Source organism: Pogona vitticeps, chromosome 4 (genome assembly GCF_051106095.1).
Source record: "Pogona vitticeps strain Pit_001003342236 chromosome 4, PviZW2.1, whole genome shotgun sequence".
Lineage (NCBI taxonomy): Eukaryota > Metazoa > Chordata > Lepidosauria > Squamata > Agamidae > Pogona > Pogona vitticeps.
In genome coordinates, this window is record NC_135786.1 from 193507280 (window position 1) to 193535029 (window position 27750).

Below are 27750 nucleotides of genomic sequence, written 5' to 3' on the forward strand. Positions count from 1 at the left end.
GTTTCAGGTTACTCTGCTTGTGGGCTTTCCTTTACCAATGTTTCAGCAGATTTTGTTTACATTTGCCAACTGAAGAAACCTGCTGTGTTGTAATCATCAGATCAAATTATCTGTTACTAAATTGCAAGAATGGTCACAAATAGAAGAAGAGGAGAAGGAAGAGGAGGAGGCCTGCTATTCAATCCTTGCAGTTTCCCAATTTTGATATACCAACTTCATAATCAGAATTAGAGCCCAGCATGATTGGGTGTTTTCAATGCCCCAGCACTTTCAGAATGACCACATTTGACTGGCACAACTTATCTACACACATTGGTGTTGGAAGGCTTTATTTTTCATGCCAAGATGCACACTGGAGTTACCACTGTTGTAAAAACTGCCATAGATCATAACAGAGTTTGTGTATGTGTTGAATAAGCTTCAGTAGTTGGGTCAGATTAGTGGGGAGTGACATAGATATTTCTTTTAACTGAGTTCTGATTAAACCTTAAGCAAAAGCTCTGAAGTCCAATGGATTCCTGTTACAATTTGTGAATTTCAGTACCACACCAACATTCAGAATTTAAGCTTTAGGCATACTGTTGTGTTGTGCACTGCTTGTTTCATGATATGATTTTTGCTAATGACCATAAATGATATGGTCTCCACTAAAATTTAACTACATTGATAATAGATATCACTACACTAATGGGGTAAGATTTACATTCTCCAAAAGAACTTGTGAAAAATACTCATTTCCAATAACACATAGAGCAGGGCACTGAGAAGTAATTACTGGTGCTATCTTGGTGTTATTTTCAACAGATGATTCAGTCTGGCATTCTGCATATTTATTTATAAAGAAGAAGAATTGTATAGCAGTATTTATATTTAGCAACTCACACTGGCACTTCTTTTATTTAATGGGATGTGCTTTGTCTTCACATTGTTGTGGTGATGCTGCAGCTATAATTTGTCACTTTACAATTAGAAAAACAAAAATAGCTGCTTCTCTCCACCCCAAAACAAATGGTAGGATTCAAAATGCCATTGTGGAAACAAAGTGCCAAGAGAAATAACAGCCAGTTCTTCTTGCAATAGGGAGTATTTTCTCAGGAAATATTTAAACTACATTCAAGCTGAACCTGGTTTACCTTTTCAGGAAAGAACTGTAACTATTAGAAGACAAACTGTAGGAGGATTTGGATTAAGTATAAAGGTAGTGTACTTTTTTCCTATATGTGCCATACATTGTGTTAAAATGTATTTTATCTAGTAGAAAATACCTTTAAATCATGTCAGAAAGTGCTTGATTAAATGTTTTATTGCACTGTCAATGAGTCCTGATGGGTTTCATTAAGGGTTTGTTTGTAATAGGCAATCAACACAAGCTTTCCCTCAACTTCATAGTTAATGGTGGAACAAGCAGACACCGTATCCCATTAAGATTCAGTTTGTACTTATAAACCATGATATATACATATAGAAGACATTCAACTGCACTCTCTGTTGTTTTGTAGATTGAGGCTTTAATTTTAAGTGCTTATTAATGAATGCTAAATTATGGTGCCTGGGACATAGTGTCACCAATGAATTCATTTACAATTCTGCATTAATTTTGCAGTTGTTATTGATAAGACTGAAAATGTTATTGCTTTCTGCATGTAGAAATATCAGCCCATAAGTATTGTCTGTATATGTCTTTAAAAAGCTTAGGGGACATAGGAAGGAAGGAAGGAAGGAAGGAAGGAAGGAAGGAAGGAAGGAAGGAAGGAAGAACAGTGAATGTAATTCTTTTTTTCTGCAGCACTGCATAAAGCAGCGAACATCACTTTTTCCTTTTCTTTTTTCCTAAACAAAGACATATATCATTATGCAATAGCACTAATCTCAGGTTTACTGGCAATGGATGCAAAATAGCAATCATGTATGTCCCCCCCCCAAAAAAAATAACCTCATAATGTGTGTTTTAAGGCAATGGTCCCCAACCTCGGGCCTCCAGATGTTCTTGGACTATAACTCCCGGAAGCCTTCACCACCGACTCTGCTGGCTGGGATTTCTGGGAGTTGAAGTCCAAGAACATGTGGAGGCCCAAGGTCGGGGACCACTGTTTTAGGGAATGAATGACCATGCCAATCTCACTGTAGTGAGTTGCACTAGAGTAGACCCATAGAATTCATGGAGATTTGGTGAGTCAATTTCTCCATAATTTCCTTTTATTGAAATAGGCCTATTTTAGTTTTAACTCGCTATGCTAAAGAAAAGTCACAAGTAGAGGAGGTGGTGGCTCTTATGGAGGAGCTGACTCACCAAATCCCCACTGATTCAATAAACCTACAATAATGTGACTTACTATGTTAACCGATAGGATTTCAGCCATTGTCACTGATTAGGAAATTAGGTTTTCCAATTTCCCAAGCCTGAATAGTGAAATAACATGTCAATAGATTTTCTTCAGAATGACAATACTTCTTCCACTGTCCAGCCCTCTTCAGCTGTCCCAGACTACACTACAAGCTGTCCCTGACAATGTTTTAGCCTCTGGACCATGTTTTCAAGGCACATGGGAAGGCTGTGATGGGGAGATCCCCTCTTCCTGTGATGGGGGGTTCCCCTTCTCTGCAGGGGACTGCAGGGCAACTGTTTCCTCCCCAGAAACAGTTCCTTTAGTGGAATAATTTAGTGGAATAATTCTGCAATTTAATGCCTCTAGTTCTAAGAATTGGTGTAATTTTTCTGTCTTCCTCCTACTAAAATTAGCTAATGCACTGTGACTAAAATCTCATAAGAATGAATGTACACATAAACAGGATGATCTGTTCGTATGCTACTATGTGTTAACAGCAATTACATGTGGATGAAAACTAAAACATAAAATTGAATTATGTATCAAACCAAAGCATTTTAAACTTTGAAAATGGGCAATGTGGCATATGAGATTGCTAGCGAAAGCTCAAAAATATTAGGCTTTGGACAGTTATCTAGTGTTTGTTGGCTTGCTTGGGTTTCCAGCAGAGTTTGTAAGCAGTGGGAAATAGTTTGGACAAAATCCAAAAATCGTATTTACTTGTCATACATTTACTGTTATTCTGTCCATATCAAATGTCTTGCGGAATACTCTGTTGGGATACTGAACCATCCTTATTAACTAAAATGAACAATAATCGGATACAGTGACAACCAGATGGAGAGGATCAGAAGAAATTTACATGAGCAGTGAGAATGAGTGACCATCTTCCAGTCCATCAACATATGCCAGACCATAGATGGATTTGAAAAATATTATTTCAAAAATGCCTCATCCTAGTAGGATGAAATTGATATTTACCAAATCATAAAATATCACTGCCCTGTTATAAAAATCAGTGTTGCATTTTTTTCCTTGCTTCCTGAGACCTTATCTGAACTTCTCTGATTCCTTTTTTTTACAGAAATATGTAAAAGTGCTGGTTTCACCTTGGCTCAAATTCACTAGTTTTAGGGATCCCAGATCTCTTCATAGATGTTCCCAGTCCTCTCAATTCACAAACCTCGAACTTCACAAACTCTTGAGTTACTTAGTCAACTTTGAATCTTTCCTGTTAGCCTTTTCAGTGTCTAGTTAATAAATCTAAGTGCCCATATATTTGTCTCCAATATTGCTTTTTTGATCTTCCAACTTGTCTGTTAGTCTGAGCTTCAACCATTTTCTCATTTTAACAGATCTATATGCTTGTGATCCCAAAAGTAGAATATTTGTTTGTGAATGGAAAGTGCTTTTATCGCCATTTTACATTCAATCAAATAGCATTTTTCCTCCAAACATACCACTTACAGTATTTCACTAAATCGGTCAAACTGGTTCACCTTAGGAGCTGGTAGTCTCAAGCATAGTCTGCAGGCAAATCCTATTGGAAAAGTTGCAAAATACCTGCTTAGCCATATGAGGTTGGCTGTGGAACTAATCATGTTTTAGACCATTCAGGCAATGTTTTTCCTGCATCTATAGAAACTGAAAAAGCTAACAAACATTGGAGTGAGGATGTGTTGTCTGGATCTGCCCCAAATTCCTTTTTTATGTATCTTTCTTAAGAGGTCTCTGTGTGGTATCCCTTGGTGTGTGTTTCTGAGGCAAACTGGTTATAGAATGAGAAAAGTCTCTTTAAGGCAAGAAATATAAGTTCTTTGTTTTAAAAAGTGGCAATTGTAGCGTATTTTGTTTTCCATTCATTTTGTCCATCATGCAGGACCTTTTCAAGCCTGGACTGATTAGGAAACCCTTTCCTTTGCTCCAGATTCCTATTCATTTCCTTTCTGATTTTTGTGCATTTAAGAATAAGGAAAAGAGAAGCAAAAGAAAGGAAACCTTCACATTTTCTTTAATGCCCAAATAGCTTGTTTTCTGTTGCATGCTTTTATGTATCTCTTCCTTGTCAGAGTGACAAGAAAATGATCTCAGCATGGCCACATTTTCAGAACTGTGCCCATTTTCCTTCCTCAACAGGTGGCTTGGTACTGTAATCTGTGGTGAATAAGGGGAACCTGCAGTGTGTTCACAGTTTTACTTTCTTTGTCAACAACTTCTCATTGTTCTGTTGAAACCCTGTTGTCCTAAGGCTGCCATTGTGCTCCTGTCTCCCAAGCTATAGAGTTGATTGTGTTCATAGCCTTAGTACTGAAAGGAATGGTAAAAGAGTTTTCCCCTTGAAATAATACAGAGTTAAAACTGGAGTAAAAACTTTAAAGAAATATAATAATACTTTTAAGTTGACAACATGTTTGATAAAATCCATTTTCACCTCATAGGGAGGAGCAGAACATAATATTCCAGTGGTGGTTTCCAAAATTTCCAAAGAGCAACGAGGTAGGTCCCAATGCCAGCTGTTTTCTCAACAATTAAAATATTGTATCTCAAGGTTTATCTGTTTCTCTTGGAGTGACTTCCCAACCCATTTGAAATTGGTGTACATAAAACATAACTATGGAATATTACAAGAGTTTCCCTCACATCCTCTTCTTCTTCCATACCATGTCTCTTAAACTGTAAGCCTAGTGATAGAGAATATGTTTTTAAAAGCCTAGTCTAAGGCTGCCCAAGCAGATTTCTTGGCATCAGGGTAAAAAGAATTTAAACAAATTTGTAATATGGACTTTCCTTTGTTAACTTAGTCTCATATGATTAAAAACTTTTCTAAATAGAGTGTTGGTATTTCTGCTCAACAGAACAGATTATTCCTGTCCATCCTCAGGACTAATAAACTTTCCCCAAGTGAATGAATGCTTGTGACTTCATGGAGCTGCATATGTGCAGGGGCTCTGTGAAGTCAGAATAGTATAGTGGATCAAGTAAGAATCTTACAAAGTTGAAGTTGAAAACTTAACTTTTGCCAAGGGGAGGGACACTCATAAAATTTTTGTTTTGACTAGAGCTTTTTAACATGATGCTTGAAGCAGTTCCCCTTTTGTATTCACGAAGGCTTTCACGGCCAGGATCTAATGGTTGTTGTGTGTTTTTTGGGCTCTTTGGATGTGTTCTGAAGGTTGTTCTTCCTAACGTTTGGTTTTTCCTAAGCCAGCTACAGAGACTGGTGAAACATTAGGAAGAACAATCTCCCAGACAAATCTGTGGATCAGATCATAATTTGCCACCAGAATGTATGCTTCTCTGTATATTTTGATTCAGTTTTCAATTCTGAAAAAGTGTCAAAACCTCTTTAAAAGCCATATCTTGAGAGACAATGCATCTAGAAATGTGTTTTGGAGAGAACATGCATTCAGAAATTCACATGTAAATCCTAATTTCAATGAGTTTTTTTAAAACAGTAGATTAATATAGAAACTGGATGGAAAATGGCACAGACAAGATGGAAGGTAGTCTTCTCAGGTCACTCTTTGAATCCACCATATACATGAATGTCAGCACTATACTTAAAAGTAGAGCTATAGTCTGTATGGTCAGATTATTAATTATTCTTTAATTGATCACCAAGATTAGAGGTTCAAGATTGGACGTACACTCCATGAAGAGCAAGTAATGTTTCCCTATGCACTTTGTCAGTATTTTCTGAGAATATAAATATGGGGGAACATACAAGAAGTTTGTCTCTTTCTGTTTTTCGCTGTTTAATTCGTATTTTGGTTGTGTAATTCGTTCCTTGCTTGTGCTACCAAAGGATTTTTTAAAAGAAAATATTAAAATTAAAAACTTGTTTTCTCTTTGTCCCTCCATATCTCCCCCCCCCCCGTCTCTCAGCGGAACTCTCAGGCTTGCTTTTCATAGGGGACGCAATTCTACAGGTACATAAAACCCTTTTCCTTGGTCAGAAATTATTCCTAGTAGTAATAAAAAGCCTAACCTCTGTGATAATTTTTTGCGTGATGATGATGACAATAATGATTACTGCTACAACTATTATTTTTTTCCTTAACAGATTAATGGAATTAATGTAAGAAAATGCAGGCATGAAGAAGTGGTGAGCTTATACTCCCTTTTTCTAAAGCATTCTGGTCTCTTATGCCTATCGACATAGATTCACATCTAGTGCAATGTTCATCATTATGCCCTGTAAGTGAATATGTGTTTTTCTCTGCAGTTGCTAAGTGGTGCATTTTCTATATATCATATTGTCCCTGGATTACACTTAGTGACTTCAGTCATGTTGTTGAAGTGAGCATTTTACTTCATAGGATTTGTATGCGCTCCCCCCCGCCCCCGTTGTGCTATCAGTAGTTCTTTCAAATAAATAGAGCCCCTATGTGTGTTAATCACGTTCAGGGCTGCCAGATGTACACAGGACAAAGTCATGCTGCTCTTTTTTCTACCAAATACTGAGGATCTACATCAATGGATGGGGAATGTGTGGTCCTCCAGATGCTGCTGGACTGCAGTGTCCATCTGTGCTAGGCAACTGAATTTATTGTGAGCCTCATGGCACAGTGGTTAAACTGCAGTATTGTAGCCCAAATTCTGCTCACAACCCAGGTTCAATCCCAGGTAGTCAGCTTGAGGTTCAATGAGCCTTCCATCCTTCCAAGATCAGTAAATTGAGTACCTAGCTTGCCGGTGGAGCAAAGTGCACCCTTCATAATTAAATTGTGAACCACCCAGAGAGTGCTTTGAGCACAATGGGATAGTATATAAGAAGCATACTTATATACATCTATACATCCTACATCTCCATGTTAGAGTTTTCCAGAGAAGTAACATGTCAATAGGGCTTGAAATCATTTCTTATTTATTTATTTATTTATTTATTGGACTTATATACTGCCCCATACCGCTACAAGCACTCTCCGGGCGGTTTACAATTTTTAATTATGCAGGCTACACATTGCCCCCCCCCCAGCAAGCTGGTTACTCATTTTACTGACCTCGGAAGGATGGAAGGCTGAGTCAACCTTGAGGCGGCTACCTGGGATTTGAACCCCAGGTCGTGAGCACAGTTTTAGCTGCAGTACAGCATTTTAACCACTGTGCCATGAGGCTCTTATTCTTGTCAAATATCTTTGCAAATCGCTCCTGGTAGGCAGGCAGTTTTTCACGGTGGGGTCTGAGCAGGAGCTTTTTTGTCTTTTCTCCCACAACTTGTGGTTAAAATAAACTGTTTCTTGTGTAGGGCAGTTGTTATGTGTTGTTGGCAAAACTATGTATGAGATGCAAAGCTATCTATGGCTTCCTAATAAATGTCTTTTGGCTTCATAATATATGGTGGTATATGATGTTTGGGAAATAATTACATTGCTTTTCTAACCCTATTATCGGGAATTGTGCTTCTAGTTTTTCCCCCCTTTTTAAATGGATGGTTCATCAACATATAAATTGTGGTTTGTCTGCAAAAAAAAAAAAAAAAAAAAAAGAGGAATCTTTCTCTGGGTGGTTTTTATAGTTATTTTATTTTAAAATTGAGGTTAAGATTTTTATTGACAGTATAATCAAACCTTGGGACTTTAACTGTGATGAGATTAGTTGCTAATTTAATGCACAAAATCTTTTGGTGATTGCAAAATGAAGTATTCAGGTTTTTTTAAACTGGTGCATCTGTGACAGAACTGCTATACTGCCATGATGCTATGCCATTGTTTTGTGTTCATTGCCAATCATGCAAGTTGTAAAACACAAGTTGCATAATGCTAATTTGCTTGTCAGCATGATTATGCTTTCTAGGATTAATATTTTCTTTTAGTTTTTATTTGTACATTCAGCCACCCTTGCATTTTTTCCCACAGGGAGAACACTTGAATCTGTATTTAACAGATGCAAAGTACATGCTGTTTTGAAAATGTTTCAGGCCATATCTGGAAACTTTTAGAGATTACCCTGGCCATGGTAATCATCACAACCAACCAGATAAAAATAAGTGTGCATGACTCCAGAATGATTGCATTGTGGAACTTTTTTTAGAGACTGGGATGAAATGATTTGAACATAACCAGCATGATGGGGTTGAAGCAACATAACAGTCCTAAAAAAAGGATTAAGATGCAGTGTTTACTAGATCCTGACAACTATTGCTCTCTTTTCCTTTCATAGTTGCTCCGTCTCCCCAGAGTTTCACATCTACACACTAATGCTGTTCTTTTGTGCCTGTTCCAAGATTTTCAACAGTTTCCTACCTGACATGTGTATTTTTCTAATGAATTCTTTGATAGTGATTTCCAGGGCCCAGCTATGTTAGTTTTTGGCAGCAAAACCCAACAAGGTGTCATTGGGCACCTTGAGGAATGACTGAAGTTTTATTAGGTATAAACCTTTGTGGGCTGAGGACTAATTCTTTAGAATTTGTCTACAACCCACTAAAAGATATGCCACAATGCTCTTTGATTTTATTCTTAATGATGACTGTTCACCCCCAAATAAAGCTCCCTTCTTGCCTCTTGAGAGCAATGGTTGATGGTCCTTTGGCTAAGTGTAAAATGAGGTAATTTGCTCAGCCTTCCTCCCTTCCTATGATTCATTAAGAGTGGCACTGGATTCTTGCAGTACCTTGAGATCATAGCATCTTCTTCCAGCTGATATCATGGAAGATTAATTCTTATCATCTCCACTTGTTAGCATTTTCACCTGGGGATTACAGACATTTTATTTCAACCCACATGATTCCAGTTGGATGATGATATTCAGATGTCAGTGTATAATGCAAGATTCCCCCCCCCCCCGGTACCCTCTAAAACTCAGAGGTGAAGGAGGAAAATCTTAAGATGGTCTCCACTGTTCAAGAACATCCCATGACCAGAACAATCACCTGAGGTGCATCCTGAGGTTATCGTTTCTGCCCAGGACACTAATATGTTTATATTCAAATAGAATTGAGGGGGCTCTATTCAACTACTATGGTTTTGTTCAAATAAAACAAATGCGGTGTTGCTGCTTTCATTTTTTGTCAGCCCACCATGAGTCCTTACCAACCATTACTGCTGCAGCCCCTTTCCTGTACTCTCAGAACTGAGATGCTCCTATGAGCATCATGAGACCATCTCGCCTTTCTGAGTGTCTCAGGCTGTTCTGAGAGGTAGGTTCTGGGCTATCTGGCTATAATAATCTCTTTCTAAGTTAAGGCGGACAAAATATAGACCATAGGGGTCACCAGCCCTCACGGCCTGCAACATTCACTCACATTCACTGATTTATGCATGCATGCATCAATTCAATTTATTCAGAACATCCCATTGGGCCCTCTAGGGGAATGGGGTGTGTGTGTCATATCTTTCTTACAGCATTCCTGTCCTCAATAAAATGTATTTTTTAAAAAATTTGTTCATTAGCATGTTTAATAAAAAGGCTCCGTTATGAGAAAATATTTTGGGGAAGGCATGAGAGTAGATGTAGGACTTCAGCATACTGGGATGGTTGTGTATAGCTCTCAAGACCTCTGGAAGTTGACTGCCCCTTTTTTCAGGGAGAAAGAACATTTATCTCAAGAAGTGTGCCAGAGCAATGCCATTCATTAATTCAAAGAAAAGCATATGGAAGGAGAATAAACTAATTAAAGATCTGCCGCTTTTGTGACAATATTTGATATGAACAAAGAGAAGTCTTTACATCCTTTCTGTCTTAATTTTCCAAACCAAGAGAGCTTTGACCCATATCTAATTAGTGTATGTTGTATGAAATGTGTTGCATACAAGTACAAGCTGTTGTACTGAATGCTTCACAGAATACAAACTTGTCCCAAGTCTTTTAAACTGGTGGCAATATGAAAGTATATATTATTTTTAATGAGCTCCAGAGTAAAGGTGCTTTTTTAAAACAAAGAAACAAAAAAAAAACTTTCTAATGCTTTGCAACTTACTGAAATAATTTAAATTGGCACTAGAAGGGAGAGAATATTGTCTTAGGCAAACTGGGAATACGTTCCCTTCCACTTGTGCCTCGGGAAAATCATCTTTTTTCAAAGCCCTCCCTCAAGGAAGTCTTTGAACAAGAGTGAATTTCCCATGGCACAAGTCTGGACTCTGTATTTAGCATAGAAATAGTCTGTGAAGTCAAGTGAAGACAGTTTACATTAACTACAATAATTCTTGCTGTACCTAAATGACACAGGAGATGTCAACTGCTGGATAGGCATTTGGCTAAGTTCAATTCCCTTCTGTGCCTCCTTGGCGGGAGCTGGACTTGATCCAAAGCCTCAGCATGAGAAGTGGGGCATCTTCGCCATGAAGGGGAAGCCAAACACACACACACACACACACACATGGACTCCACCCAACCTGAGCACCCTGTTTCAGGTACTCACCAAGGAGAGCAGTGGCAGGCAAGGCAACCGGGGAGGCCTGACCCCTCCGTTGAGGATCTCAAGAATCACCAGAGAAAGGACTGGCCAATGCACCAGTTCTTACAGGCTTTGCCCTGTAACAGTCCCTTTCAGCTCTGCAGTGCTAAGATTATAAGAGAAGGGGCCAGACTTCTTGTCACTTTTGGTGGTACTCATTATGCACATTAACCTTTCAACCAAATCTTGTAATAACTGATGAAACAATTAAATTGTTTATAAATCATCTACAACCGATCAAAATAGAAGATGAAATTAGAGCAACATATGAAATGCAAGAATATTCCAGTGTGGCCTCCAATTTAAATAAATATAAAAATTCTCTCCCTACCTTCATAAAGGCATTTAGTGGAACTTAATACAGTATGTCTACCTTTCTCTAAACAAAGTGTGGGCAGCTCTGTAGCCTGTAAATGAGCAATGGCCTAGTGGAGTGAATGGCATTTATCTAATTTGATAGTGATGGCTCTCTTTTGTATTGCTGAGTACACATTTATTTTCTCAAGAGTCATCTGTCTTGCTTATGAAAGTTAGGCCAAATGGTGATAGGTTGGAAAGTAATTGATGATCTTTTCTCACTGTATGGAATCATTTTATGTCAGCAGTGACTGTAAAGTCTTTGACTAGTACTCTTCGAAGTCTGACATGAAAAAGGAGAGCTATAATTACCAAGTGGAGGGTTTCTTTAAAAAATGTCAGCAACAATCTGTTTTCCTTGTGACCCAGATTTTACTGATACAGCAGTGTCCTCTTTGAACTACTCAGAAAGGAAAGATATCAAGCACAAAAGCTCCACTTAGTCTTTCTTTGAGCCAAGAATTGGCTGACTGTTGTGAAGAGAGCAGCAACTTTGGGACTAAGCTTTTCGCCAACTGGAACTGAACACTCAACTAGTTTCTGTTTTAAGTTGATATAAACATAAAAATGATTGATCATATTGAAATGTCAGGACACGTTGAAAACTGTTCTGAAACTCCAGCAGGTCCAACATGCTGCAGGCAGATTGGTAACAGGCTGGTTACAGGGATCTTAGAAATCCCCTGTTACAGCAGCTCGACTGGCTGCAGATTCAAAATTCAAACTGCTTGCTTATAAAGTATAAAAACTTTATACTTTTTATAAAGTATAAAGACCTATAAAGCCCTAAACAGCTTGGGTCTAAACTATCTAAAATACAGTATCTCCCTTTATGAGCCTACTCAGGTATTAATATCAACAGGGGAGGGCTTTCTCTCAGTCCATCATCATCACAGGAGCATTTGATGGAACACGGGGGAGGGCCTTCTGTGTTGCTACTTTTGAACTCTGGAATTTTCTCACCTGGGAGACCAGGCTGACCCTATCTTTGCTGTCCTTCTGCAGGCAAACGAAGATCTTTCAGGCAGGCTTTCCCTTAAATGACTGCTCAACCAAGGGGATTTTTTAAAGAGATCATTTTATTTTGTTTTACTTGTGTTTTTAATCTTGCTCTTATCATGAGTTTTAATATGATATTTGTTTAATGCCTTTTAAATAGTGTAACAGTTTATTATTTGGTATTTGACTTTGTTTCTTTTAATACTGTAAGCATCAGATCCTTTAGGGGAAAGGTGATATTTAATTATTATAAACAAACAAACAAATGTCGCAGTTGGATGGTTGGTCATATGCCAACTCTACAATCAAGAGATACACCAGTATCTCAACAATTAGCTGCAGCAAGCTATGAAAACCTTACCCAAAGATCAGTAGGGTTGGGCCAATGGACTTACTGCTTGCCCACTGAATCACTGGATTAAATTTAGTTGTAATTAAAAATTAGATACTGGCTTAATAGTTGAAGAATATATTTCCAAGGATTTGACACCAGATCTTCAGGAAAACTGAACAGATATTCAAGATTGTGGAAACCAAAATAATAAAAAAAAATGTCACCACTACTCTATAGAAATGTTAACCATCTCTAATTGAAAGAAGATCTGAATCTAAATTTAAGGATGCTACCATAGTCTGATGATACTATGTTTGAGAAGAATTAAGATGATGTGTTTGAGAAGCCATAGGTGTCTCAGGAGTTATTTTTCCTGCTGTTTTTACAATGGCCTGTCAGAACTGAACAGTCATGCTTTAAAACAGTAAAGAATGAAGAAAAATGTTAATCATTTTTCTAGAAAAAAAGTCTCTTTGAGACCCCTGATATTAGTATTTATGTAAATGTATTTGGCCTGTTTACAGTGAGAACTAAAAGAGGGATACAGGCTGTCTTGCAAACCATGCTCCAAATACTTCTATTTTCTTAGTTATCTACAGCATTAGAAAATGGATCTTCTTCAGATATTTATGATGTTATCATGGTAAATTTAGGATTGAAGGATGGGGATGTTGGGAAAAAGATTTTCATGCAAGCCCACATCTCTTCCCCACTTTTAGTTCTCATGTGACCATGCTGTTGTACCTTAACACTATTGAGGACTCAGAAGACACAGACATTGCAGAATTTTAGAGGGGAACACTCCGCCCTGCCCCTTCCATGTACTTAGAGGGGAACACTCCGCCCTGCCCCTTCCATGCCCATTTTTGAATCCTCCTTCATTGGAAGTTGAGTCTGAGGTGGGAGCTGACAATCTGTGTGGACCCTCCATATGAGTTGGGTCTGACCTTTCATTATTCTCCATGTATAAGAGGGCAACTGAAGTTATGACAAAGAAAGGGGAGTCTCAGAATGTTCTCCTGCACATGTAATGTTACGTATAGTTTCTTCTTCCTGATTAGGGCTCTAGTCTCTGTTTTCTTTCCATGTTGCATTTTAATTGACTACAAATGTTACTTTTAACAATCATTTTCTAGATCTGTGATCAGAGAGATCGATACTACAGATTAAGGAGATATGATATTTTATTTGGGAGCAGCCTAAATGAACCTAAATTTACAGTTTTCTGAATCAAATCTGACAAGTTTGTGTGTGTATTTAAGACAATGTTTTCATTCAAATGTATATCTGTGCTTCAAATCCTCATCCACTTACACAGCTGTTGGAGGGCAGCATCTTCTGAGCAAAAGCACTGTAGGAATTTGGAATTATTTTGTGTATTTGAGAGTTTCTGTCAAAGTAGTATTTTCATTTACCTCAGTACTTACTATAAGACAAGAGTCTCAAGGATTTTCAAGGCTTTTTGGAGAAATAAAAATGAACAGAACTATATACACACATTTTAATCTGGGAACTTTTAAGTGAAGACAATTGCAAAAAAACCATGCTCAACACATACTAATCAATGAAGCAAGTGTATAAATTGGGTAAAGTGTTTAAATAAATGCATACATGGGGAAAAGCATATCAAAATGTGCATGAATTTTCAAGCAAAAGGAAAGCACAAGCTCTCACAAACGATTACATGTCAAAGGACAAGAAAAAATGCAGCTGCAATTTGAAGAAATCAGTGAAATCAGGATTTTTAGCCAGGAGCAGTATCAGCGAAGAACTATGGAAAGCTAAAAAATAAAAATGAAGAATAATTTGTTCTTTAGCAGTTTCTCCTGTTTAAGGAGCAGTTCCTCCTACTATAGCTGAAATTATAAATTTATTTATTTTTTAACTGTTCCATATAAAATTATTTGGAGTGTTTTCCCCCCTAGGTCAGTGCTTCAAACCCTCATCCACTTACACAACTGTTGTGGGGGGGGGACCATAACTCTGAAGATGTGAATTTTCGGCAGTAAATTGCAAACAGTTAGGAAGTCAGTGCTTGGCTGGGGTTCTGGGATTTTTGTTTTGTATTTTGGTCATATAGAAGTTGCATGATCTTGCGTGCAACTAGAAAAAAAGCAACCATTTCTCAGTGGGCGACAATTTGTCAGTGAAATTTACAATATTGGAGTTATACTGACATAATTTTGTAATAAGATTCTGGGGCAACTTTTGTCTCTAAATAGCGAAGAAAAGAAAACAGAACCTGTGTGTTTTCCAATGCTACATAGCCTTTAACTCTGAGATACTATTTCCATAGAGTTGCATGTCTGTTTTATTTTTCCAAATAAGAACATCCTTTGCCTATTATCTGTTAGTGTTAATAATGTACTGCTGATGATTTAGTATATCTACTTTTTAATAGGTGGCTTCTCAGCCATTTTCTTCATGGCAGAAACTTACGTGGAGATCAATAGATCACCCAAATATTACACCACTTGTGATATTATTAAAAGTTTAAATTGGGGCTCACAGAACTTAGACCAGTGGGGAAGTACAGTAGGGGATGAATCCACCCTCAGAAACTGGATATATACAAAAAGTTACATTGTAAACTCATGTTTTGATTCAAAGGCTGAAATCCTGTTGTGCAACTTTGTAGTGTGTAAGTATTACATTTTAGTTGTGAAGCATCTAAAGAATGATTATTTTGTAATTCCCTGTAGATTGTCTGAGATATAGTTGGTTGACATTTCCATGGTGAAAAGGGTCCTCAGTTGTCAAACAATTCAGACCATAGAAATGTCAAATATATGTCACTGGTCAGTTAAAACCATACAAGGTCACAAAAGATTATGAAAGCCACGTGTTCTCAGTTTCATAAATTGTATTTTCCCGTGAAAAAAAATTGGTTGGTATTCATTCAGGTAGTGTTTTGGGATCAGAAAAGATGTGAATCTGGAGTTGAAATGTTAACAGCATTTGTGTGTATTTTAGGGATTTGCTGTCTTTATAACTTGAAGATTTATCAGTTGTAAAGCTCCAAAAAGATAATCTGGGATTTCAGCTTTTTCTGTATCTCAAGATAATGCATTTCATCTATTGTGGGATCATGTGTGTTGATGATGCTTGCATCGCTACACAATGACATTTTAAATATCGCAGTGAATGTTCTTTGGTTGTTGACACTGCAGATTCTTATTCAAGTGAAAAATAATCTCTCGGACACTTCCTTCCATAATGCTTTGCTTGCAGTACAGACTGTACCTTAAATGCTAATTAGCTTCTACTAGTTGTGGTTTCCTTCAGGATAATGGCCTAGCTTAAGAATCTGAAATGCAAGTAAAGTAAAAGCTGCAGTGGGAGAAAGTTAAAGATAATAGTGAAAAAACATTATTTCCATTGATTGGGAGATATCATGCTCACCAGTGAACATTCTGAAAAATGTGAATTATTTATTTACGTACCACTAAGTTATTTCTGACTTACGATGACCTTTTCCTTACCTTCAGTCATTTGGAGGAAAGTGGGAAGCAGATTGCTATTGTTTTCCTATGAGTAAATATTTCAAGGGGCAAATTTTTAAGTTCGGTTCAGATGCAATGCATGTGTGTGTGAGAGAGAAAAAGACAGAAGCCAGAATTGTTGCTAAGAAGTACCAGATCAAGTAAGAGCTGATTGCGGTAATTTCAGATATTCAAATTTATACACAGCTGCTGCTGTTGTAGTATAAAATCTGAAGTGCATAAATGTTTTTCTGTATATGAATTGTAGTCAGGTTTGTATATCCTTTTAAATGGTTTTCCATTTGTTTTAATTTTGTGGCAGAACTGGAGAACCCTTTCTTTCCAACGGCTGATCCTATTTATTTTGTTTTTTGTCCCATTTATATAATTATGGCACTCTGTCTCATGGGAAATGTGGTTGGCTCCTTCCCTCCTTTTCTTCCATTGGCAGGTGAAAACATAGCTCCTTAGAGATGCTTTTAGGGAACTAGGAGGCAATTGAGATGGGGAGGTCATTTGATAAGAATAATTTTAAGTCACGTTTTAAATATGTATATATTATAGTTTTTCCTCTTAACTGATTCGCTTTAACTAATTTTTTGTATGCCTTCTTGGGACCGCACTAGGGATGAATGGTAGGATAAAAATCAAATGAATTGAATAAATAATAAATACAGTGAGTACCAAAATTCACTGCCTTCAGCTAATATATTCCCCAAATTAACACCTTTCCCAAACACCATTCTATCCTTTAAAGAAACATAAAAGGAACTGGGCTTTTAAGAAGACTTTTGTGTCTGTCAGTTCACCTTTCTGTTTCTGTAATTTCCAGTTTTAGTCCACTGGAATGTGGTAGATGTAAATGGGGTCTTCTGCCCTTTCATTCCACTCCCAGGTAAGTAAAACATTGAGTGACAGTAATAGTTAGAAGTTTTAGGAGAGCTCTCCTGCACAGACTGCTTGGCTGAGGTAGTGAAAGGAGCTGTCATAGGAACTTTTCAGTGCAGGCTTTGAGGTGGCTGCAGTTGTTAGGATCCAGAAGGTCCTGGCAGTTGAGACATAGTACTGGAGAGACCTGTGCTGCTGTGGCTGATTATAGGAAGCTCCCTACCCTTCCCAAAAGCTAAAACAACAACCCATGTAAAGATCTTTGCCCACTTTTAAATAAGTGTTGAAGTAAACAGTGTGATGGTTGCAATAAAGGAGAAGGATTAAGAGTGGGAGAAAAGAAACAAGATGCTCTAGAAAAGATACTGTGGACTGGATTTGGAGGCTCTTTGAGACTCATCAGTCCAGAAGCTGTCAGTTCCCAAACTCTCTTTTGCAGACGAAGAAAGGAATTCTAAATTCATGGGCAACATATAGCCTGGCAGGGGCTTAACTTTAGTTTGTATTGTCTAGATGATTAATATGTGTTAGGTTACAATTCAGCAAGGATGAGGACTTGCTGTCAGGTTCGACTTAAGTTGTACTGGTGATTCGACTCACTGAGGGTTCCCCCCCCCCCCATGACGTGGACTTGACTCGTGACTTGGAACCTACCGATCTCCTCCTTCTTCTGAAGGAAAAAGCTTGTTTTTAATAGGGTCTCATACTTGGGCTCAGCACGTGGGACTTGGTACCAAAGGCTCAGATTTTAGACTTAGACACAAATACTCGGCAACATCCCTGAAATTGAATAGGGTTTCAAAGTTTTATCAAAGAAATGGGAGTAAAATGTGTTTGTGATTCCATGTATTGCTGAATTGTTCACACAGCTGATCCCACCCCCAAACAAAAGTGTGTGTGAGAAAGGGAAAACTACTTCCAAAACTTTTACAATCTATGCATGGCAGATGTAGGGCAATTATTCATCTGTGTATGAAAGGCTATCATTATGTGGATGGGCTAAAGTAGGCAGGAAAGCACATTTTCACATGGTTTGCAGGTGACAGAATAATTTTGCCAGTGAAGGCATTCACTGCAGTACAGAAATATCTTTCTCAACAGAGATTGGAGGCAGAGCTGCCTACATACTAAGCTGAGTTAGCTGCAAGTATTGATCAAAAGCATTACTTCAAAAACAGATTTGTCAAAGGATTTTGTGTTATGGCACTGTCAAGGTTCTCGAGAGCTAAGCTGGTGCTGGTGGGGGTGGGAGCCTATAAAGAGCTCATTCAAGTTCTGAAAAGATTTTGTTTGTATCCATTTTGTTGCTGAAAAGATTTTGAGTGTGCAAAACTCAATTTGTAAATTGTTTTTCAGAGTGCTTTACAAGTATAACTGAATAAAAGAAATAAATTTGAGAAATGCCCTAGGTCAGGACCCAGAGAAGTAGGAAACTCATTCTAGAAGCCTGAAGGGGGCTTCATAACCAATAACTGTTCTGCCCAGACCAATGGTGGAATCAAAGAAATGCCACAGCTAGACCTAGCATCGAGATCATTGTGTGAGCCTATGTAGTCTTTTGAATCTCTTCCATAAAATCCAGAGCCAGTGGCCAAAATAAAAGAATTTAATATTCTCTTGGAGATATGAAAGATTGAAATATGTTTCAGGTTTTATAGCAGGTAGCCGCTGATTTTGAATGGTGCATTACATCAATGAAAAAAAAAAAGATTAATAGCTCAGTCTCAATTGTTTGATCTTGGCATTGTATTCATAATCTTCACCTGAAAATGTTCTCTCTAAAAAATGAAGATCCAGTTTACAGGGGCTTCCCCTTCTCTCATTATGCACCTTGACCACATTATCATGCACAATTAAAAGTGGAAATTCTACAAAACCTTCTGATTCTTGTACTAGAAAAAAAAGAGAGAACATAATCTCTTGGTTTATATGACAATAGATGGAAAAATTTAGCTGCTAGTTCTACTCCTGCAAGTGACAGTTCTACTAAGGCTGGATTATAAAAGCAGCATTCAAAGCAGATGTACAGACTAGTTGAAAGCAAAAGGTGGCTAATATAAGTTCAGTTTCATAGAGGCCTGAACTGGTGAATGTACTTTGAATAGTATACTTTTAATAGAGGTGAAATTATTCAGATGTGCTTTCTTTTTTGCCACCATACAAATATTTATTTATTTATTTATTTATTTATTTATTTATTTATTTATTTATTTATTTATTTATTTATTTATTTATTTATTTATTTATTTATTTATTTGATTTTTTTACCCCGCCTATCTGGACTATTTGCCCACTCTAGGCGGCTTCATCTGTAAATTGAATTCTTCTGTCCATATAAATAAACAAATGAAAATTGGAGGAAAATGTGTATAAATAACAGAAGTTTTTACACTCATCAACATGGAGTACTTGGCTCAAAAGTACTGTTAGCCTGCAGAGGCTGAGGAGTGCTCAGGCAACTCTTTTACTGCACTAAATCCCAAAGCCATTATTGGCTTTGGTTGTATGAACTAGTGGGCTTTGATATGTTTCCTTGTCCATAAGGGAAAGGCACAAATTATGATGCATGAGTTCTGTTTGAAATAGTGTTGATGTGAGTTGGAAGAGCATTTTCCAAAAGACAAATGTTCATTTTATTAATATTCTGATACTGTAAATACATCTCGCAGAGGCATGATTTGTATCGTGTCATGGATTTGTATGTGGTCTTTCTCTTCACATTGCACATCTGAGGCCATTGGAAATGAATTTAAGATTATCCATCTACCAAGAGATTTCATATAGTACAAGTAATAGGGATGTCTCTGTCTTTTAACATGCAGGTGGCATGGAAAATGTTGAGGGACGGAGGCAGGTTCTGCCCTCTGTCTTTCTGTCCCGATGTGCATAAACATAAGATGGGCAGATAAAGAGTAACATAGACCACAGAGAATGAGAATGGCAATGTCTGTGTAGCTAGGACTATATCTGATGATGAAATAGTCACGAGGGCAACGATGTGAATAGACATGTGGCAGATTTCAAAGATGCATTTACACGTGAGCTTCCGTTTGTCTCATGTATGTATTAAGATCAGAAATCTGTGGCAGAAATGACCATTGCCCAAGAAATGGGAAAGTTGGTTGACAGTGCTGAAAGTCAGCATTGTCTTCAGAAGCTATCTTACCATTTGCAAAACAAATAGAGAATGGTTTTGCTGTTTTTCACAGTTGAACCACATGACGAACTGCTGTGGGTTATCCATAGCACAGAAATGGCTATCCTCATTCACTTTTAGATGAGAATGAGCTTTTGAAAGCAATGAAATTTGAAGATTTTTATCTTGGATGTTGTTAACAAAAAGAGTTGCTGCATGTTTCATTTGCGTGTACTTAATATATATCTTTGAGGGACGTGGTGGCGCTGCGGGTTAAACCGCAGAAGCCTCTGTGCTGTAAAGTCTGTAGATCTTCAGCTGTAAGATCGAGTCCACATGACGGAGTGAGCACCCATCGCTTGTCCCAGGTCCTGCCAACCTAGCAGTTCAAAAGCATGTAAATGCAACCTTAGTGGGAAGGTAACAGCGTTCCATGTCTAAGTCGCACTGGCCATGTGACCACGGAAGATTGTCTTCGGACAAACACTGGCTCTATGGCTTGGAAACAGGGATGAGCACCACCCCCTAGAGTCAAACATGACTGGACAAAAATTGTCAAAGGGCAGGGGGGAGTAGCCATTATCTATAAATCCACCTTGGAGGTTACCAGGCGCTCCTCAGCGGTAAGGCCGGGTCTAGAGGCCCTCCACGTGTCGATTGGGGCCAGGGATGGAATTGGGATTTTGCTGGGCTACCGCACTCCCCGCGGCCCAGCCACTTCCCTTCCGGAGCTGGCTGACTTCGTCTCCGCAGCATTGTTGGGATCCCTGAGGCTTTTGGTCTTGAGTGATTTCAACGTGCATGCGGAGGCAGAGGTTACTGGGCCAGCTTTTGAGTTCTTGGAAACCATGGCTTCCTTGAGCATGTCCCAACATGTCAACGGCCCCACCCACGTGGGTGGTCACACACTGGACCTGGTCTTTTCCTCCAATTGGGGCGAGAGTGGTCTGATGGTGACGGACCTGGTGTCAGTCCCCTTGTCATGGTCAGATCACCACCTGATTAAGTGTAACCTCGCAGTGGCTCTCCCCCCACGCAGGGAGCAGGGGCCTATTGCTATGGCCCGCCCTCAAAGACTACTGGATCCGACTGGTTTCCAGGATGCCATGAGAGGGATTACCGCTGACCTGGCTAGCACTCCTGTCGACGCCCTGGTGGACAGCTGGTCCACTGCTGCCATCGGGCAGTGGACATGATCGTGCCCAAACGCCCTCTCCAGCACAGAACTCGTCCGGTGCCCTGGTTCAACCAGGAGCTCCGGGCAATGAAGCGAATAAGGAGAAGGCTAGAGCGTAGATGGAGGAAGAATCCGACGGATAATAACTGGATAGCCGTTAAGGTTGCAACTAACCTTTACCTGAATAAGGTGAAGGCTGCCAGTAGATCATTCTTCGCTAACCAGATAAGTGAAGCATCCAACCAGCAGGCGGAACTTTTCTGTATAGTGCGCGACCTATCCGGAGTTGGCCCGGGAGATGGGCCTCCCCCTAGTTTTTCACTGGACCAATTTGTGGCATTTTTAAAATCTAAAGTGGAGGCCATCCGCCGGGAGCTCTCTCCCTTTTTGAATACAGTGAATCGAGCTGAGATGTCCAGCGCTCCGTCTTGCCCGGTTATTTTCTATTCTTTTCAGCCAGTAACGCCTGATTCTGTGACCAGAGTGCTTGACCGCTGTCGGGCCACCACCTCCTCCTTGGACCCTTGCCCGGCCTGGCTAATCAAAGCAGCCAGGCCGAAAACAACTGAATGGGCCACAGCAATAATAAATGGGTCTTTCCTTGAGGGCAGATTCCCATCTGACCTCAAGGAGACACTCATTAGGCCCATACGAAAGAAACCTAGTTTGGCGGCGGACGAAATTGGCAATTACAGGCCCGTCACCAATATTTCTTTCATGAGCAAAGTGGTGGAGAGGGTGGTGGCAGACCAGCTTCAGGCACTCTTGGATGAATCAGATGCACTGGATCCGTTCCAGTCGGGCTTCAGGCCGTGCCACGGGACAGAGATGGCATTGGTCGCCCTGTATGATGACCTGCTGAGGGAGGCCGACAGGGGCAAAATGTCTCTGTTGGTCCTCCTTGATATTTCGGTGGCCTTTGATACCGTCGACCATGGTATCCTCCTGGGGAGGCTCTCTGAGCTGGGAATTGGTGGCCTGGTGTTAGCCTGGCTCCGCTCCTTCTTGGAGGACCATCCCCAGAGAGTTCAGCTTGGGGAGAATGTCTCGGCCCCGTGGAGCTCCAACTGTGGGGTTCCGCAGGGATCGATTATCTCCCCAATGCTATTTAACATCTATATGAGGCCGCTAGCGGGGGTCATCAGGGGGTGTGGAGCGATGTGTCATCAGTATGCTGATGACACCCAGCTCTACATCTCCTTTTTACCAACTGCAGGTGATGCCGTCCTGACCCTTCAGCGCTGCCTGGAGACTATACTGGAATGGATGCAGGAAAACGGCCTGCGGCTGAACCCGGACAAGATGGAAGTCCTGAGGGTGGGGCCCCCCGTAGCTGGTGGCCTGGTTGGCCCTCTCTCTTTTGGGGGGGCGATCTTGGCCCCGGCGAGCGGGGTCTGCAGCTTGGGCATACATTTGGACCCGACGCTCACCATGGAAACACAGGTGACGTCGGTCGTCCGCTCCGCCTACTTCCACCTCTGGCAAATTGCCCAGCTGCGGCCCTATCTCGAACGGGGGCCCTCACTACCTTAGTACACGCACTCGTAATCTCAAGATTAGATCACTGCAACGCGCTCTACGTGGGGCTACCTTTGAGGCTGACACGGAAACTTCAGATGGTGCAGAATGCAGCAGCCAGACTCCTCACCGGAGGGAGAAAGTATCATCACATCTCTCCCATCCTGGCTAGACTACATTGGCTGCCCATTCGTTTCCGTATCGACTTCAAAGTTCTAATGCTCACTTATAAGGCCCTAAACGGCTTGGGTCCTCGATACTTGGCGAAATGTCTTCACCCGCCAAGTTCTACCCGAACCACACGCGCGAGCCAGGAGGTGAGGCTGAGGAGCCTGACGCCGAGGGAGGCCCGGAGGGAGAAGACAAGAAACCGGGCCTTCTCGGCGGTGGCTCCTCGCCTTTGGAACAATCTCCCTCCTGAGATTCGCGCGGCCCCTTCGCTGGGTACATTCAAAACTCAATTAAAAACATGGCTTTATGTCAAGGCCTTCCCTCCTGCCAGCATCTAAGTTAATTTAAATTATTTTTCTCTTCCTTTTCTATTTATTATTTATGATTTTATTATGTTCTGTTAATCGATATTTTGGATTTATGTTATTATAATTGTATACTTTTCTGTGTTAGCCGCTCAGAGTGGTACCGATTTACCAGATGGGCGGGATATAAATCAAATAAATAAATAAATAAATAAATACCTTTACCTAAGATATATCTTTATGTCTTAATTTGTCTGTATTTGCAAGTTGAGTACAGTTTGAGTAAACTCTAAAATAAAAGAATAATTTATTTTAACTGTTTTTTTAAATGTCCCAAACTTTTTCTTTCCTCCTTTGGAATTTCATAGAATACAGTCATTGTGCTTAATATTCTTAAGGAAGAAGCAGCTTTTTGAACAACATTCCACATTGCCTTTTTGCTGCTCAGCACAAACATAGCCAAACCTGCTGCTAAGGAGCTACAGTACAACACATAGCCTCTTGCAGCACATGTTTAAAATTGGAGTATTCTGTTCCTAAGGGTTTTTTTTCCCCTTCAGTCATTTCTTCAAATATTTTAAGGAGTTGTTATTGCAACATTTAGGAATATGGAAAGCTCTGTGCAGAGTCTGCAGCAGTACAGAGCTGTGAGTTATGGTGGATGACACTGGAATACAAATAAAGTTACATTGCCTGATTAGAGTGGTGCTTCCTTGGCTGACATTTATTAATGGTGTCAAGCGATACTTAGAGGAAAGCATGAAGAGGCTACACAAGCATTTCCAGTCTTTTATTTCACAAAGCTTTTATTTTTGTTTGTATGCATTCCTATCTTTCTCTGGAGTTCCTCTACCTGCATTTCAATAACAGGTTTAAATCAATAAACACAGGTCTATTATCTATTGAAATTTAAATACTAAAATACATATGTAGTATATCAGTGCTCAATGTATTTAAAATATGAAGCAGTTTCTTGAAGGATCTGTCTCTGGCAAGCTCTATAGCATTGTTACAGTAATGGCGTGTTGAGCAAAGGGCATTTAGTTCAGTCACTGCTTTCTCTACTGTAGCCTTAGCTTTGAGTACATACATGTACATTCTGAGACTGCTCACTTGAAGTAAATCTGTGATCTCTAAGCTGAGGGGGCATGGGGCAAAATTAAAATCTTGGCCTTTAAGGTTGGACAAACTGTAGTTTACTTTCCATTTGATAATAGGTACAGATTCTTATTCCAAAATAAATGCTTCATGTTGGTCAAAGGTTATATTGAACTTTAATTTGGAGCAGCTTTCAGAGTTTTAAAACGGAGATGGAATCCTGTGAAAACCAAGAGATTCCCTGGTGGTCTCAGCTGTTCCTAGATTCTGGATGCAGCAAAGCACCATTGCCTTTGCCCTGAAGAAGTAGCACTGGAAAGTGATTTAGGGGCTTAGGTTTGTGCAGAATGCTGCAGAGTGGCATGCAAATCAAGAGTCAAATGATAGCTACTCTCTGCAATCTGTGCAGTCTGTCTCTTCACTTTCAACTATACCTCAAGGTGTAGAGATTGACTTATAAAGCTCTGAGTGACCTGGGACCCAAGTACTGACTGGAGTTCTTCTCACTATACATACCTGTTTGTCACTGGAATATTTAGACCTGAAGGGGTATGCAGCATAAAACAGTTTCAGTGTGTTCCCTCATTTTCATAAAGGTGAGGTGAAGTGTATTCCATCAGTCGGCCTTGAAATGACCAGAGTTGTGATCCTCAACTGGTCAGTGCCTAGGCAGCACAGAGGTGAACAGATGACTTCTTGGTTATGGTGCCTGCACTGCAAACTCTAATTCTGGGAGTGATGATGCATTTCCAGTGAATGAGTTCTATCTGTTACTTAAGACATACCTTTTCACTTAGGCCTTTGGGTCATTTTGATAAGGCATTTTTAGAAGAGCTTAATTAAACACACAAGGAAAGCAGTGTGCTAGTCCTACCTCTTCCATACACACCTTGATCATGTGAAACATTGTACATCAGAAAAGGAGAACTTTGTGTACATGTGGAGGCTCTCCCGATGATCAGATCTATGGAAGGTCAGGGAAGAGGTTTACATGAAGGGCCTTCACATGCATGTGAGACTCTCACTTCAAATCAGTTAATCTTCACAGGAATAAAGCAATGGTAATCTTGGGAGGGACTAGCTCCTCTTTGTATGTTTAGTTTTGATAGAGATGTTTGAGAACAAAGGATGTGGGCAATGGTTAATCCAGATGGCAAAGAGAAACTGCAAAGGGTTGAATTTATTAATAACTTGCTAAGTGATATAAAGGGATGTGGTGGCTGCAGGTTAAACCATTGAAGCTTCTGTGCTGCAAGGTCAAAAGCAGTCGTAAGATCGAATCCACGTGATGGAGTGAGCTCCCATCGCTTGTCCCAGCTCCTGCCAACCTAGCAGTTTGAAAGCATGTAAAAATGTGAGTAGATAAATAGGTACCACCTCGGTGGGAAGGTAACAGCATTCCTTGTCTAGTTGCGCTGTCCACGTGGCCATAGAAACTGTCTACGGACAAATGCTGGCTCTATGGCTTGGAGACGGTGATGAGCACCCCACCCTATAGTCGGACACGACTGGGCTAAATGTCAAGGGGAACCTAAGTGATATAAAGCATAACAGTCTAAAGGGATTCTGGGAACCATATTCTTAAATAGACAGTATTGTACCCCAGGGGTCCAATGGTGTGCTTTTCCTTTCCATAGAAGCAGTTGAGGTATGTAACGGCAAAGACATATAAGGCATTTTGTACTTTTTATGAAGACTGAATACATGCATTGGTGTATGATAAGGACAGTTATTCAATTCTAAATGAAAAGCAATATGTGAATTCTAAACTGACTTAAGACGACAAAGGTATTAGCAGCATGAATTTTAACTTGTGTGTACGAGGGCTCAGATGAATGTTCTCTGAAACATGATCTCTGGGGAAATTAAGATGGAAAACGTCTGATGTATAAAGAGAAGGTACTTTGGGAGATAAAGTGCTGTCATTTTTATTCCTTTAGCAGCCCACTGACGATAGCATAGTCTAGGCCTTCTCACTTTGAAGGTTTCTCTTCGTTTGTACTTGCTTTATATAGTTATTTAAACAGTTTTGCAATTTATGCTCGTGTTCTTCCTGAAATGTACTGGCGGAAGGGGTCTCAGGAGTCAAACCTGTTGCTTTTGTCTTTTTCTCTGTGTGAATTGCCCCTCTTAGAGGGATATCACAGCTGCCACGAGAAAGAGATTATTACAGGCAGTGGTGGGCGGGGAGGGGGGGAGGGGAGGTTCAGAAAGGAAAAACCCGGAAAAGGTGAGAAAGTTCTTTCTAATCAACCCTGATTGCACCAAAGTTAGAAATATGGGGAAGCTGTCTTATACTCTTATACCTTATACCTAACATTCCCAATTCTGACTGGCAGTTGTTCTCCAGGATTTCACACAAGACTTTTCTTAGCCCATTCTGGAGGCACCTGGTATTCTATGGTCATTTCCCATCCGAATACTAAAAAAGATTTGTTCCTGAAATCAGACAAAATCAGATGTGTTCTGAATGCTTTGATGGTATAAAGTTATTTTAACATTCCATGCTTGTTATGGTTGGAAGGCAGAAACCTTCTATTAGGGCAGAAAGAGGTGGCATCGATAATTTATGATTTCAGCTGATAGCACTTTAACATTGGAGGGCCACTATTGATTGGTATTTGAAAAATCAGACTTCAAATGAATCCTGTGCTTGAGTCCTGAAGACCAATCAATTATCAAACAAGCTACTTTAGACATGGTGTGAGGGGAGGGGAGCTTCTGCTTTGCACTATAAGCAGTTAAGGAATTCCTTCTAATCATAATCTGTTTGTGCTGTCTGTATCTGCTCTTTTTTGGATATCTCAGTTCTTTGTGTACATTCGTCTGTGAGTGGCGTTCTACTCTCTACAACCTTCCAAGTGACATTGTCTTTGATATTTCCTGAGATCAAACATGTCCCACTTTCAGAAAGGATTGTTCAGCAAAGTCTACATGAGTCGCACTATGTCAAATTACTGTGAAACATTTGCCTGTCTCTGGGAGAGTTGCTCAGGGGCAGGCAATTCATTTTTTGATGGATTCTCTGGCTTTCATACCTAGTGAGAATGTTTTTGATAACCTGAATCAAGGAACTCTGGATAATTCAGGTACCAGTGGGGGTGGGGGGGGGAAACATGGCTTTTAAATTGTGAACTGGTGAGAATGAAGGTTCTTGATGTAACATGAGGAGCCGTGGCAATGTATCCTTTTTCTATCAAAGGACTCAAAAGTACTACCGCCCACAGACACATTGTATTTTTTCCCCCACAGTATATCTCTATTCTGACTACCAAACAATATGATCTACTTCTTGCTTGGAGGCCGGGGGCGTGGATGGGTTGACAGTTAGTGCAAATCACAATGAGGTTTTTTTTATGGCTTGAGGAAAAATGGTTTTGTCCAAAACCTTCCTGTTTAGCACTAAGGTTACTGTGTTCAGTTCACCTGGGACAGTTAATTCAAGTGTCTAGCTAGCTGTTGATTTCTAGGGAACTAAGGACTTGTCTACATGTGGCAATTGGAGTGGGCTGGGACAAGGTAAATAAGGTCGCTAGGATTTGTGCAATCCTTTTATC

General features: G+C 39.8%; 1 protein-coding gene across 2 annotated transcripts in view; it reads left to right on the plus strand.

Annotated features, from left to right (window-relative positions):
* SNTG1 (syntrophin gamma 1) overlaps nucleotides 1-27750 on the plus strand; it is a 290507-nt gene that overhangs the window by 161472 nt on the left and 101285 nt on the right. For both annotated transcript variants that reach the window (XM_072998919.2, XM_078393734.1), the window contains 4 exons: nucleotides 1142-1198; nucleotides 4766-4823; nucleotides 6213-6256; nucleotides 6391-6432. In XM_072998919.2, the coding sequence (XP_072855020.1) occupies nucleotides 1142-1198; nucleotides 4766-4823; nucleotides 6213-6256; nucleotides 6391-6432 (201 nt within the window). The remainder of the gene's footprint in view (nucleotides 1-1141; nucleotides 1199-4765; nucleotides 4824-6212; nucleotides 6257-6390; nucleotides 6433-27750) is intronic.